General features: G+C 40.3%; 1 protein-coding gene across 1 annotated transcript; it reads right to left on the reverse strand.

The window, feature by feature from the left end:
• Positions 1–1,236: 1,236 nt before the first annotated feature.
• LOC146628661 (zinc finger MYM-type protein 1-like) lies at positions 1,237–4,530 on the reverse strand. Its single transcript, XM_085357066.1, has 2 exons — positions 4,446–4,530; positions 1,237–3,665 (listed from the first exon to the last, which is right to left on the reverse strand). Exons 1-2 carry the CDS (start codon positions 4,528–4,530, stop codon positions 1,237–1,239), a joined length of 2,514 nt encoding a protein of 837 aa, XP_085213192.1.
• Positions 4,531–16,083: the final 11,553 nt, after the last annotated feature.

The raw sequence follows: 16,083 nt of genomic DNA on the forward strand, positions 1-16,083 counted from the left end.
TTTGTAGCCGCGGACCTGTTTTATATACGCGCGGAATCGTTTTCTTTTCGAGATCGCTGCAAAAAGTGCAGCCTTACCTAATGTCCACCCTACTGTTACTCATTTTATATTAAGATTTAAAAATCTAGTTGGTATTGGTATGGCGAGTAACCTTCAGTAATAGTAATAAATCACATTCATGTAGTTGTAAAAAGCATGATAATATATTAAGTAATCCAAAGTATTCAGAATACGTTACTCTCATTGAGTAACGTAACGGAATACATTACAAAATACATTTTGGGGCATGTATTCTATAATCTGCAGTGGAATACATTTTAAAAGTAACCTTCCCAACACTACTGCTTGCTTAGGAGGTCCTCTGTGTCCCCCGTAGCAGAGACTGTAGCATCTACACAGGAAGTGATTTGCATTCTTTGTATCACTTTGCCACCGATGGTTGGTTGCTAGCAGACATTCCTGTCTCCAGGTGACTACTCTAATATATTTGCAATTGTGTCACATCTCAGTCAGCAATATCTTTACTCTCACAGGTGGTCGCTTCAGTAACTTAACTCGTCTTTGCAAAAAGTTTATCTCAAGATTCGCACACTTTACGTTATCAGCTGTTATGTTGCTCGATGTTGCTTGGAATCGCAGAATGTGGTTGACTTTTTGTGGTGTCTAGTCGCCTCGTTACTGCTAATCACTTTCTGTGGATGGTATTTGACCTGGAACTGGATGATAGATGGATAAATCCAGGGCCGTTGCTAGCCATTTGGGTGCCCTAAGCACAAATGCTTTATGGTGCCCCCCCCCCGCCACTGAAAAAAAAAAAAAAAAACATTAATACTTTTGAATTTCTCAGTGGAATTTGTTTAATTAAATAACAACAAACATGACAGTTAAACAAATAAATAAGGTTAAAGGAGGTTAAAAATACTGTTACAAATAAATACTGAAACAAAAATTGAACATTGGAACAAGAACAAAGAGCCTGGCAATAATGTGTAATTTTTTTTATAAAAAAATAATATATATAATATAATAGTATTATTATTAATATATTTACAAATAATTTCACAATAGAATTTAAATAAGAAACTTAAATAAGAAAAATAAGAATTTGAACACAAAAGCCACATTCCTTAAGTAACTATGTTAAACATTTTTACAATTCGTTGTCAGAGTATGCCCTAGACTCTAGGGCATACTCTGACAACCAGAAAATGCAGGCGTGGTGTGCCTCTCTAGGGCCTAGAGAGGCACACGCCTGCATTTTCTGGTTGCAAAATCAGCTATAAGGTCATCATATGATAGCTTCTGAGCCACGTCACCATTGATGCTGATAACAGCCAGACCACTTAAACGTTCCTGCCCCATTGATGAACGCAGGTACGTTTTAATGAGTTTGAGCTTTGAAAAGCTTCGCTCAGCAGAGGCAACTGTGACAGGCAGGGTCAGTGCAATACGCAGAGCAATCCACAGATTGGGATATACCTCTTGAAGCTGATTGTCATGTAAAAATGACAGCATTTCCAAAGCAGACGTCTGTGGTGGCAGCTGAGGAAGGTTGATGATTTCCTGCATCATCTCAGGTCCATCAATGTCAGCTACTCCCTTATCTGTCAGTGTCTTCTGTACTTCAGTGCAGTGTTTTTTTAAATCCTCCTTGGACATCCCATTCACTTTGCTGAAATCAAGCAGCACTCCATATTTCTCCTTCACTTGATTCATGGTCTCAAACCTCTCCTGTAGGGAGATTAAAGCAGAGTCCACAACACAATTGAAAAATGTGACCTCAAGCTTTTTAAGGGCATCATGGAGGGGCTCATCAACAGCTTCATATGCAAACTGCCTTTTTGTGCTCCTGAGCCTTTTCTCCTTCAACTGTGGTTCTATGTTCAGGGCCTCACAGAGTTCTTTGGCAGCTGACACAGCCTCATCAAACCCAGACTGTCTGTATTTAGAGAGGTTACTTTTGGCAGTGTCAATGAGCCTGACAGCAACATCGAGCTGCATGGAGCTGGACTGTAGTAACTTGTTCACCTGGTTTGTGATTGTAAGAAGTTCACACCACACGATGGAGCAAATCAAAAATCGAAATGAGGCTACTTCCTCAGCAAGCACTTGAGCCTCCACCTTTGCGACTGCATCACTTACAGCTTCTCTGGCCTCCAGGAGAGCATCCCTCACTTCTTTTGTCTGACTCCGGACAGCAGTTACACTTTGAAGCCTGCTTTCCCATCTAACGTCACTCCAAGATTTAAGTGTCAATTTCACATGTTTTGTTAAAATGGCCCATCGCTGGGTGGCACTGGAAAAGAAATTGAACAACTTCTGCAAATACCCAAAGTAGCCAGTTGCATCTGGAGAGGACTTGGCAGCATCAGCTATGACCAGATTCATCGTGTGAGCTCCACAAGGCACAAACAATGCTCTCGGGTTTAATTGTAGCAGTCTGGCCTGAACACCTTGCTTCTTCCCCTTCATGTTGGCCCCATTGTCATAGGCCTGTCCTCGACAGTTTTCAAATGGAATGCCAAGCTCCTTCAACTTGTCAAGAACAACATTGGACAGGTTAAGGCCAGTTGTTTGCTCCACATTTATATAGCCAAGAAAGTATTCTTTAATATCTGGTTGTGCTTGGAAACAAACAATGCGTACTATGACTGACATTTGTTCAGTGTGACTCACATCTGGAGTACAGTCAAGAATGATGGAGAAGTATTTTGCCAACTGGATTTGCTTCACAATGGCGCGGAATGTTTCTGAAGAGATAATCTGAATTAGTTCGTTCTGTGTCTCAGGGCTGAGGTAATGTGTGTGGGAACCTTCATCTTTTATGTTGGCCAAGTGATTTGCCATTACAAGGTCATATGTTGCCATAAGCTCTACTTCCTTCAAGAAGTTGCCATTGTCCGGCTCATAAAGACAGTCAGAAGAGCCCCTAAAAGACAAATTTCTGGAAGCCAGTGAGAGAGTTATTGAGAGTAATCGTTTGAGAATCTCTCGCCACTTTTTCCTTTCTGCCTCTAGTAAGGTCAACTCCTGTTGATCTATTGCCATGCTTTTCTTTAGCCATGTGTCCAGTTCTCTCCACTTAAGCATGCACTGTATGTGGTCTTGGCTACACTCATGACCCCTCAAACGGATGTTGATGTTCGACCAGTCACTGAAGCCCTCTGTACTCAGCTTTATATCCTTCACACTGAAAAGCTTACATGCAAAGCAGAACACAGCATTGTTCTGCGGTGAGTACACTAACCAGCTCCGGTGAACCTTTTCTCCATTGGGAAGAATTTTGAACTTAAGGCTAGTGTGAAATGCTCTTCCATCAGGCCCCTTTGGAAAATTAAAATCAGAGCTGACATTAAAAGGACCTCTCCGCACAATTTCAACACGATCAGCATCTACAATGTGAGCTGGCCAAAGAGCAGGATCGGTTGAAGGGGGCACACATGTCTCCACAGTGTCACTTTCTGATAGTCTCTCAGTGACAGGACTCTCAGTGGTACTTGTGTATGGAACTGTACCTGAACTGGTGGTTGATGGTTCTTGTTCTTCTTGGCTAGGGATTGTTGCAGGGTCTACAATGGCTGGTGGTTGATGTCCAGGGATGGCACTACTACTGGATGGTTCATCCTGTCCTTGAGATCCTCCTTGAACATATTTAAGCATTGACCCTGCATACAAGAGAAAATATTCAGGGATTTTACAGAAATACAATTTTGAATCTACAGTAGGCCTACGAAAGATTGCATTATAAGACTAATAAATTAAGTAAGTCACTGGTACATTTAAAAATTACTAACTATATTTTACATGTATAGATTTTCATAATGGCAAATGGCAATATAAACATGCTGTACATAATTTGATATAAATGCGCAAGTAGGAAATCTATATTACTGGAAGATATAGGTTTCATATTACAGTTTCACCAACAGATGTCGCCCTTGATCTATGAACCTAAAGAAAGACGAGAACTATTTATGTGTTCAGACGTCAATGGCATAAATAAGATATGCGTCTTTATAGATATCCTGAAATGCAGCAACATACAAAGTAATCTTGTCTAATCTGATAATAATACTTGACTGCATCACTGACCTATCCCAAAGTTAAGGTTAATCAGTAGCATGCATGACGTTAGCCAGCTAGCAACCTGAGGAGGGAAATGCTAGTCTCACGAATCACGATAACGTTAGCAATCGTGAGTCACGATTGCTAACGTTATCTGAAAACCGTCAATTGAGTGACCATGATGAGTTGCTTTTAGTAGTCCATTCTATATTCATATCCACAACGTAAACAAACTACCCAACATCAATCATTTGCAACATTTGTTAACACAGTATGAACACTGCTAACAGGAGCTATCACAGAGTTGACGGACATGAGCGTGCAAGCAAGGGCTACAATAATGAACTTTTTTTATTATTATTATTTAAACATTGCCTTACCGGCAAGCGACGCCTGAGTTTCATCACGCTTCCTCTTCTTCTTTCTTTTCTCCGCTCCCGACTCCTGTTGCCGTTTCGAGGCCATGTTCAAACAGGTGTTTACCAATTATAGAACAGACCACTGGGAGTGGGGGGGCACCAGGAGGAGACTGGAGACAGGGCACAAAGCAGATTCACCCCTTTTCTCGGGAAAATTGTTTTATGTTGCTTTTGTATTGTTTAACCATATTAATGCATATGATATTTATAGTATTAATATGGTTTACTTTTTTTTTTTACGACCCTGATTTTTTTGGTGCCCTACCGGCCATTTGGTGCCCTACGCAGTGTGCGTTATGTGCTACGGCACTGGATAAATCTCTTCTTGTTTGACCAAATTATAATTTTAAATCTAGCGTAACTGACCTTTTAGCCACAAGAACAATGGCAACAAACTTATCATCATTATATTATTAGCTTCTAATATCCCAAAACCAGAAATTATGCTATTTATCTTTCTCCCTTACCAACTTGAGGGGAAAAAACATGTTGTTGTTTTTTTCCAGTTCTAGTACTTAAATTAAGGTCGGGAATAAGAAAGCATGTTTTAACTTAACAAAAGTTTTACTGCTTTAATAACCCTGAAACTGTCTGATGGATCGAAGTGAAGCACAAAGAGAGATCCATCAGTTGACTGGCAGCTTGCTAATGTTAGTGTTTGTAAACTGTGGTAAAAATCAAACTTTTGCAGCCTCACTTTAGTTTAGGACAAGATGAGAAAACAGCATTCACTTTTGGCAGAAAAAATTTCAACACACAGCAAAAGAACAGCTGTAAATAATGCAGGGACTGCTTTCTGGATTTCATTTAGCTGTTAATTAATCTTATTAGTAACATGTGTTTTTATTTTTATGGAAACAAAACAGCCTTTACAACCGTGGTGAAATCCACTTATTTAGTGAAGGGGACATATTATGACTTTCATTATTTTCTGTCATAAAAAATTACTTATTTTAATTTAATAATTTCATCAAATTCCCAAAAAAATTAGGAATGCTGTGTAATATGTAAATAAAAATTGTGTGCAAATATTAACATAACTCTTAAATTTAATGGCTGCTGCCGTCAAAGTTTTTAATTTTGTCTCAAAAGTTGGGACAAGGGCAACAAAAGGTAAACAGTACCAAAAGGAAACAATGGGAGGAACGTTTTGCAGATAATTAGGTTTACTGGCAACAGTCAAGCAAAACAACTGGGTATAAAAAGAGCATTTTATAGATGTTTCTCAGAAGTAAAAAGGGACACAGAGTCACAAATCTGCAAAAACCTGCATCTATACATTCATGCATTATGTACAGTATACAATATAATCGTTTATAATGTTGGATTCCTGTCAACTTGAGGTCTAATGGAGGTTAAAGATCCACCACTAAATTAATAACCCATATAATAGTCCAGAAACAGCACCATCTTCTCTGGAGGAAAGCTCTTTCAAAATGTGGTCGACCAACCTTTAGGCCTGACTGAGGGCCACATTCACATTTTTGAGCTCAAGCTCTTTAGGTCCTGTTCGTTCTAGAATATCATAGAATGCCCTCTATGAAACTCTCAAGAGTGAGAGATCTTGAATATTTAAGAGCTTTTCTGACACTGCTAAATAACTGTGAGCACAGAAGCCAGTTCAAACTGTTCACAAGGAGCAGCCAATAGGAAGAAAGTTAACTGGTAAGGGTGGCTTTAAACAAAGAGAAGCTAAAGCAACGTTTTTTAGACTGAGGATGGACTGAGTGGGTCAAGGGTCAGTTCAAGGCATGCAAAGCTGCAGAACGATCCATAAATAAAAATATGAGAGGTAAAAATAGGTCTGTTTTAACCATCAGCATAAACAAACATAAACACAGTAAGAATATGCTGACAGAAACTAGATTATACACTTTGCTGTACCCACAGATGCTCATAATCAGTGCAACACAAGCAAATGTTATAAAAAAAGAATCCCATTTGCACAATCCTGTTTTAATCCAGTATTTATTATGATATATAATCCCCCCGGCTAATAGAAATTCCCTAAAATGAAGGAATAGGAGCAATAATTCTACTTGTATTTCACTAGTAAAAATTTAATAGGGGACAGTAATCATGAGTGAAGGAAACAGGCAGGAAATGTGGGATATGGTGCAGAGGATGCCAACAGGACACACGAAGGACACATGAAGGGAACAAAATGGGAAGGTCACTTCATGAGGGAGCAGAGTCATTCTAAACAGGCTCTCAGACAGAGCGGTATGTTTGTGGTTATCCCAGCCAGGCAGCAGGTGCTGGTTTGGTCCCTGCTCCAGTGAGCTGTGTCTAGGTGTCTGGGTGGCTCCACTCCCAGATGGGGCACAACAAGTCGTAGAAAAAGAGAGAGTGTGTGTGCATGTGTGTGTGTTTATGTTAGTGCTAGATGAGGTGAGCGGAGGTGAGCTGCCATGTGGATGAGGTGATTAGATTAGCAGCATCTGAGGCCTGGGCGCATGTCCGGGTGTCTGTCTGAGGGTCAGGGCTCGTCTTTCTCTCTCTTCACTGTACGTTCAGCTGCTCTGTGATTAGCCGCTGATGGGTGAAGTCACACAAAACTTAGGCCAGTGCCAACTTTTCTTCTCGGTAAACAAGGTGACCGTGTTCCACATTTGCCAACATGTCTCTACTCATCGAAAATTAATGAGCTCACATCCGTGGGTTTCTTGGCTGATGGCGATATATGGATTATGTGTACATACAGAAGGAGTGAGCTCTGTTTGGTCTGCTCTTCTCTCAGGGTGTTTTCATATTTGTGCTGATTATGAGCATTTTTGACCCAATACACATAGGTAATAAACTCGGGAGCTAAATCAATCATTTAGAGCATTGATTTTTGTCTTTTCCAATCCACCTGACAACATGTAGAAATTTAATAAAACAGACTAATGAGATTAAAAAGAAGCATTTTGTATCTATAGAGTAACTTCACCTGTGCTCCACATTAAAAACCACTGGGAGGATGTGAAGGAGACAAAGGACTGTCATAGCCATGATGCAGAATTAGTGGTGCAAAAATGGCCTGTTAATTTTGATCAGCTGGTCAGTTACATGTGTACATTTCAGGGATGATGGTACAAAGGAAAGGAGACATGCAACTCTTATTATATCAGTTAAAATATTTCAACCTTTTTTTAAACCATTAGTTCAGGTACCACACAACAACATTAACCAACTCCTGTGTTTAGTCTCTAGTATAACACTTTAATTTCACTGGGATAGAAAATGTTGTCTGACTGCAGGTAAAGCAGCGAAAATGTTCTAAAGATCATGTCCATCTAAACTGCTTTCATTGTGGTCTCAGCCATACAGGTCTGGAGACCAGTCAGCAACCTCCTGGCAAACTGAGACTATTGACAGTAAAAGACTGACCTTTTGAAACATGTTGGTGTCAGTGTAACATCAAACTTTTAATCTGAAGGTGATTTGTTTTACGTTAGTTACTCAATGTCTGCAGACAAGTCGTAATCATGCAAACCACAGGTATCCACAGCAGTCTGCTAGTGGCCAACGCAATCACGATGAGCTGTTTTGGGGCAGCACCCTCTTTGCGACCAGTTTCAGTGACAGCCTCTCATCACATTTTTCCTGAGTAACCAGTGGTTGTCAGGAGGTCATCAACCAGTCTCTAAGAGTATGTTACTGAAGTCTTAAGGCCCCAGTGTACCCACCGGTAATGTCATAACAGAGTGATGATGCGTGGCGCCGTTCAGACAACACCGCCATATCAGCGCTGATATAAGAAGACAAGGAATCGAAACCAGAATCAAAGACGCTGACAAATTTTTTCTTCAAAGACTTTCCAAAAAAGTCGTATCCTTTCAGACAACTGCAGATTCTCTGACCTCTGTATGTACACATGTAGTTCCTGAGTAAGAAACCAGGGTGTTTTTTAATGTGAAATGACATTTTTAGCGTTTATAATATTCAGCCTGTATTACCAAAATTGCTTGTGACTTCTCACAACCCTCTTGGAGTACATACAAGAGGCTGTGCTGGAGGCTAATCTAGAATTGGATCACACATATTCACCAAAAAAAGATGGAATCAGCAGGGCACAATAAAATTGCCTGTTTCAAACTTGGAATCACTGGCACTGGTGGCTACAGGAGGGGCTACTATGAGAAATCCATCATCACAAAGGGCCCTTTCAGGGAGATTTTCCAAAATCTGAGACTTTAGAGATTGTGGTTCATTTGTGAGTCGATGTGACAAATCAAAACAGACAGTAAAACACAATGTAAATGTTTGCCTTTACCAACCACTAAAACTTACAAAGTAAATATTTCCGGTTTCCTTCCTTCCTCACACTTTTCAGTTGTGTCCTTTTTCTGTCTTTGGTTTGTTGCCGCTGGAGCATCACCTGCAGAGTGCTCCTTTAAAAGGTTTCACCTTAAGAGCTACTTAAGTCTGCCACATACATATTCAACATCCTTCCAACTTGAATAACCTCTTTTTGAATTTCAGCATCCCTATGTGAGTGACGCACGTCTTTCTGTCTCGTCAGTGCTTGGTTTGGCTGGCGTGGCTGGCAGCCGGGGTACCCAGGTGTGGTGCTGGAGGTACCCAGCTGTGAGGCCACCAGCCCAGGCATGAATCATAACAGCGTCCCCCTGTCATCCTGTCAGTCACGGCTGACAGAGGTCTCAGCAGGACACACAGCGTGGAGGGTGACAGAGTGTCTGGTGGCAAGTTTGAAACGTGAAAGGCCATGTGATGTATGTGATGTATGTAGTCTGTGTGTGTGTGTCTCCAGAAGAAACATTCAGCATCTCGTGTGCGTGACTCAGTGAAGAAGTGTAGCATAATGGTCCAAAGAGGTGTGTGTCTTCAGAGCTGCAGTGCATTATGGCTGTGAAGTACACTACTGAGGCGTAACCATGGATGGAGAGAAATTGCCTGGTCACTCTCAGCATGAACAATTCTCTCTCTGGCTTTTGTACTCCTTGTCTCTCTGCGCAGTAGAGTTCAGTCAATTTGCGGGACAGATTAACTCGATGGTTCAGGGGAGAAGTTTCTCTCTCAGTGCGATGTGACTGCATGGAAAGTTTACCACGATGTGTTTACTTAACACACTGCCAAATTAGTCTGGGGTTAATGATAAGCTGTTGTTTGGGGAGGGAATTACAGCAAACCTGGTAATATAAAGAAGAATTGTATGTTGTCATAAAACCATACTACTGACAGCTTTTAAATAGGATCAGTGTAAAGAATAAATAACAGAATATAATTTATTGGCTTTATTCATTTTTCTTTTTTAACCGGTGCTCCACCGGTATAGAGCTCATGGTTGAAGGTTTTGAGACATGCTAGCAGATTGCTCCGTTGATCCACAACACTGGTTCACGCTGATTTAACTCTCCAGTCTCAACTGCTGTCAAACAAATTGATAAAAATATTCATGGTTGCAAATGACAAACCCTCCTGAACAGTGTTGGTCAAGTTACTTGAAAAAAGTAATCAGTAACTAATTACTGATTACTTCCCCCAAAAAGTAATCCCGTTACTTTACTGATTACTTATTTTCAAAAGTAATTTATTACTTAGTTACTTAGTTACTTTTTAAAAACACGATTTACAACCTGAAGAGGTGATAAAGTGATAGATCTTTCAGCCCAATTCTACTTTTTCTACATAATCCATCATACAAAATGTAATCAAATGGAAAAGTCTCTTTTTTTTAACTTGTTTTATTAGTTTTAATCTTTTAACTTTATGCATCAAGCAAAAATTTAATTATATGCAACATTCTCTGACTTGAATAAATTAGTTTAACATTTAAACCTATTTTCTGCACATTCCAGCACATAAAATAAAATATTTTTTGTGTTTACACTCACTCTTTCAAATAGATGCAAGTAAAACACAGCAGAAAATAAATAAAGTCAAAGACTCAGCGGTCCTGTTGCTCTATTTTCACCTGTAAAGCAGGACTACGGTAGGCGGAGGTTTACCCTGGTGCAGGTGAGCCGCGGTCAGTGGAAGAATCCGCGAGTTTCTCTGTGAGTTTCCCATTACGTCGTTGCACACTCGGTGCTTGCTTGGAAGTTTAGGGGTTTTTTTCGCTGTAAAAATAAGTTTTCTTCCCACGCACAACGGACACTAATGTTTTTGTCACTTTTTATGGAATCAAACTCAAAGTAAGGTCAGTACTTCCACACTTTAAACGCTGCACGCTCATACTCTCTCCCGCAATCGATATGTGATCCATTGTTGATCTGCACACAGCTGTTGTCACTAACGGCGCACTCGCTTACGTCACTGTCGCGAGAGATTCTCGCAAAAAATCACGGTTTTAGTAACGCAGCATTCCTACGGGAAAGTAACGGTAATCTAATTACTGTTTTTGCAATAGTAATCCCTTACTTTACTCGTTACTTGAAAAAAGTAATCAGATTACAGTAACGCGTTACTGCCCATCTCTGGCTGGTAAACACCAGGATGTTAGTGTCATCACTGTGTTGATTTATTTATATAAGATGACACAACAAGCCGTCCTTGGTTACATAGTTCCAGAGATCAGCTGCCTCCAAAGCTCAGCAAAAGGTCTTTAGCTTAGCTTGCCTTGTTCATCTGAGGTCACTTGGGACATCATTCCAGAGTCTTGATGTAACAACTGCAAAGGCATAACCCCCATTTGAAATAAACTTCGACCACAGGGTGGTCACGAGTGCCTGGGAAGCAGACCCAGAATCATTTTGAAGGAGTGTATGGATGGATCTACCACACATGCAGGTAGAAAACCTTTTAAATCTTTAAACACAAACAGTGCCACTCTATACTGGGTTCTGTAACGCACTGGGAGCTAATTCAAGGCTGCTAACACTGGAGGAATGTGGTCTGTCTTTCATGTTCTAGTCAGCAATCTGGCTGCAGGACTTCATAGTAACTGTAGTTGAGCAAGAAATGATTGACTAATTCAAGTATACAGTACATTACAACTGTCATGGTCCTCCTGTGTGTCTCTGCCTTTCTCTCTTTCCCTCTCTACTGGCTTGAGTGTGTGTTTGTTTGTGTGCCACACCTTGCCTGGTAGGTTTGGGATCCCTTCGAATTTCCTCTCCTCAATTCTTGCACCTGAAGCCATCAAGCTCACCTGTTTGTCATCTACTGATCAACCTGTCTGTTCTCACGCTGGGAGAGGTCCTTCACTATCTAACCATGTTAGAGAAACGCAGCATTTCTGAGAGAGAGTCGTGGAGGAGATTCTGTTTCTGTTCCATGTGCGGTTGGAGTTTGGATCTTACAAACGGACTTTCCCTGCCTCAAGATTTTGTAAATAGTTTCCCTTTCACATGCACTGTAAATAAAGTCACTCAGTCTGGTCTCCTGAGTCCCATGTTTTGAGTCCGGTCTGCTTCATTGGTTATGACAACAGTAGTCCAGCCCAGATGTAGCAAAGAATGCATAACCTTTTCCAGATCTGGTGGAAGCTGGTCTTGACCACAGCATTGAGTTGGTTGTTGAATTTCAATTTTGCATCTAAGATTATACCAAGGTTGTTGTTGTTTTTACCTGTTTTAATAAAAGAGGTTTAAGAGCCTTTCAACCTCTCAGTTTATAGTGGAGGGACAAACCATATGACATCTGTTTTGGACACTTTTAACTGTGAGAAAGCAAGCTGTGTTATTCTCAATTTACTATTGTGTTATTATTGTTATTGCTTCTGTCTCTGGTTTTGACCCATGCCAACTCCTGAGGGGCATAGCCAGCTCATTAGCTGCTTAATTTTCCTGTTTGTTTACAAGCTAGCTGTTGACTGAGTCACACTGGTTGGTTTAACATTGTCACACGGTTTGATGTATTTTGTAGGAATTTTCAAGCCCTTCAAGTGTTTCACTGTTATCTGTTTTTGTTGGTTTCACTTTTAAATATTATTTTATTATAGATTTGATCAATTTTATTTTATTAAACAGCTTATGTTAAATTCAGTGCTGGGAAATGTTGACCATACAAAATATGGATGTAACCACTCAGTCACCCAGTGCTTTTGGACTTTGTACTTTGAAACCTCAGTGTTAGCACTTTGAAATGCATCCATCCTTCCATCCCCTGGTTGAGCTTCCAGTCAGATTCCTGAGAATAACCCTAGATTAGATCATTGGAAAGAATGTTCCTCTGTGATTGGTGTTTAAATTTACTCCAGTATTATACATCTCGTATGCAAGCCAATTATGTGACATGGACAAGTGTTTGCACGAGTATCTTCTTTGCAAACCTCAGGTAACTGCAGCAAACCACTAGCTACCATTGCATATGCAAGGGGGTTGTTGGTGCAGCAGCGTATACCTCTTTGCAAACAAGTTCAATTAGCTACAGCAAGCCGGCGGGGTTTCATGACTGCTCTTTAGGCCTGTGTGACCGAGGCTTTAATTGGTTTTGTTTTCAAATTAAATAAGGCATTCCTTCATTTGCCCCTGTGTCAGATTGGCGACCTGTCCTGGGTGTATTTTTGCCCTGTGGTAGATGGGATAGGTTAGATAGGATAGATTAAGAAAGTGCAACAACTGAATATTAGAATACTTTACATATATTTATTCTAAGTCAAAGGAAACCTCTTTGTAGACATCAACACTTTAGTTCACTGTAACTGTAAGATATGTAATATAAAATACGTCGGTGTGCAGATCATTTTTAATGTATATGACCACAGAGTCATATCCATTAACTTACTTGCCCTTGCCTTTTCCCCCTTCCACCTATATCACACTCTCTCTTTCTAATTCATTGTCCAGCCATGTGGAAGTGATGATCTGTGAGCCCACCCCTGAATGCATGTACTGTGGGAATGGCCCATTATTACACATTTGGGCAAGCAGCACAGGGCCATATAAATAAAAGACTTCCCCCCGCTGACACCGGAGGTTCACACCTGCTCTTCTCATTTTTCCTCTTCATTCCAGTCTCTCAACCTCCTCGCCCTCCACCATTCTTCCTGAACCGCACAACAGAAATCTCTCCTAACAAGTCATATAATCTTTATGTCACTCATAGTTATGGGTCCTTTTTACAAATGCAGTTTCGCCTATAAAACAGAATGAGTCAGGTCACTTTGCACTGACTGACTCTTGGAACTGGGTGCATTATTTTATGCTTTAAAAAATCTTTACCGGTGGCTCTGACTGTAGTTAGCACCTAATATCCAGATGTGGGATTTTACAGCATGAAGTAAAAATGTGAACGCACAGTCCAAAGCTGCAGGGCCTGAGCAGCGATGAAAACATTTGGCTTAATTAACCAAAGTCACGTTAGATGATGTCACCTGGAAACACACTTAAGCTCAGTAAGCAACAAGCTGTAATTACCAATATGGATTTTCAGGAATTACCTGATTAACAGGAAGACAAATAACATTTTTACTCTGAAAAGTTTCCATGTTTTTGAGCATTATTATTTTATTAATCTTTCTCCAATCCAAGAATAACTACAACTCATTCAGCCTGTTCGTCAAATACGTTTACATTTACCATTAATCTTTTTAAAATTATTGCTGTTGATGAATTTTAACATTTCTGTCATAGATATTTCATAAAAACAGGTCGTTAACGGTAGTGGGATCAATATTTAGAAAGTATTTGACAATGATTCTGGTGTCTGGGAAAATCTAAAGATAATCTAAAAATCTAAAATTGTCACGGCTAGACGGTCCTCACCGATCGCCTTGCCAATTTTTGGTGGTGTTTGTGTGTACTGTGTCGTGTTCTCCTCTCCATCCTGTGCATGTGTTTTTCTGCTGGAACATGTACCTCCGGAAGCCGTGGCACGGAACGGCAGCTGACCCGAGGGGAGTGTCCTGAGCTGGAATCGTCGCACCTGTGCGTAATCACTTCGCTGGCTACAACTAATCTGAAGCAGACCTATTTAACGGTGCGGTCGAGTCACAACCAACGCTGGAACGTTGAACTAAACCGGGATTCAGGGATTAGAGGAGAAGCAGGCACAAGGAGTTGTTTTGGATTGTCACTGCACTGTCACCGCGGGGAGAAGTCACCGTATCTCTGCACTGCCCTTTCTGGATTACAGACTCGAACTGTTGACTCACCTTTTCACTGTGAATAAATTCACTGTCACTCTGCAAGGAGTCTCGCACCTGAGTCCTTTAACCCAATTCTCCATGACAAAAATACTGATGTACACCAAATCTATACTTGAATATAGTACCTTTCACTGTGTTAGGTTTTCATTAGGTTACTTCCACTTGGAAATCTCTCACTTTCTTGCACTTCATTTATTTTTCCTGTTCTTTTTCTTTGGTTTCCCGCCCGTTCTGTGCACCACCTGTCAATAATTATCCAGTCGGTCTTCCCACTACACTCCCTTTTTCCTTTATTACTTATTTCCACATGTTTTCTTCTTCTAGTACAGAATTCCAGGTGTATTTGATTCCCTGTTTTCACACTTCCTCTCTGCTGTTAGATCTCTACGTTTTTCCTGCCTTTTGTCTGCACAGGTTGCTCTGAGACTGATCACCGCATACGATCTCCGGCTCATTAGATTAAAGATTTGGTTCAGGAGTTACCATTTTAGCAAATTAATGTAGTTGAGTTCCACTACTGGCTTTTGGTTAATAGCACTAACAAACATAAAAAGGAGGGCATGACTTTTGTTTACTAATGAAATTTCTTTACTCTATTTTTATTTGGGTCCAGTATTTATTTATTCATCCGGACCATATCTGATTAAAAGTCAAACTGTCAGCTAAATCAAATTGGAAAATGGGCCAAAAATGTCTTTGTTGAAAAGGATTTAGAAAGGTTAGAAGAGTTTCATGAGTGAAATTTTTGAAGTTCATAAGTTTCACTCTCAATACCCGATCTGTGTCTATGTGTCACACCTATACAGGTTATGGATCCAGCTTACTAACCAAGTTGGCAATCTGATAACTTAGCATGCCACACTTTCATCCAAATGGTCGCTTCTGGCTCCCAAAAGACAACATGGTGACATCCTATGGTGACATTCCCTATATGTGCACACTGGAGAAAATTACATATATATCTTACATCCTTTTTAATATATGGACAGAGGATGGGTGGGTGTATTGAACAAAGGATATGGAGCTGCCAGGCAGGAGGAAAAGACCACAGAGAAGATTCATGGATGTAATGAAGGAGGACATGCACAGGGAGAGAGGAAGATGACAGGGACGGGGTGAGGAGGCAGATGATTCACCATCATGACCCCTAAAGGGAGCAGCTGACAGAAGATTAAAACTTATTTTAGATCTTGGGCGACACAATGTCTGAATTGAGCTGGCTCAGTCATATTATGTTGCACAATATTGTATTGAAAAGAAGTTAAGTAAAGAAGTTAATTTTGAAAACATTCACGTCTACTGAAGCATCTATAACTTGAAAAAATTTGTGCAATTTCAACGTGTCCAAACTTTTCTACACTACTCAAAGAAATCCATTGATTACAGTGGGGCAAAAAAGTATTTAGTCAGCCACCGATTGTGCAAGTTCCCCCACCTAAAATGATGACAGAGGTCAGTAATTTGCACCAGAGGTACACTTCAACTGTGAGAGACAGAATGTGAAAAAAAATCCATGAATCCACATGGTAGGATTTGTAAAGAATTTATTCGTAAATCAGGGTG

This window comes from Diplotaxodon limnothrissa, linkage group LG7 (genome assembly GCF_057381915.1).
Source record: "Diplotaxodon limnothrissa isolate DT_005_m linkage group LG7, D_limnothrissa_male_GT1.1, whole genome shotgun sequence".
Classification (NCBI taxonomy): domain Eukaryota; kingdom Metazoa; phylum Chordata; class Actinopteri; order Cichliformes; family Cichlidae; genus Diplotaxodon; species Diplotaxodon limnothrissa.

Bases quoted from the DNA above. Each gene is read 5' to 3' on its own strand.
- LOC146628661 (XM_085357066.1), bottom strand. From the start codon at position 4,530: ATGGCCTCGAAACGGCAACAGGAGTCGGGAGCGGAGAAAAGAAAGAAG. The intron at 3,666-4,445 runs GTAAGGCAATGT...TCTTGTATGCAG, and splicing joins AACTCAGGCGTCGCTTGCCG to GGTCAATGCTTAAATATGTT.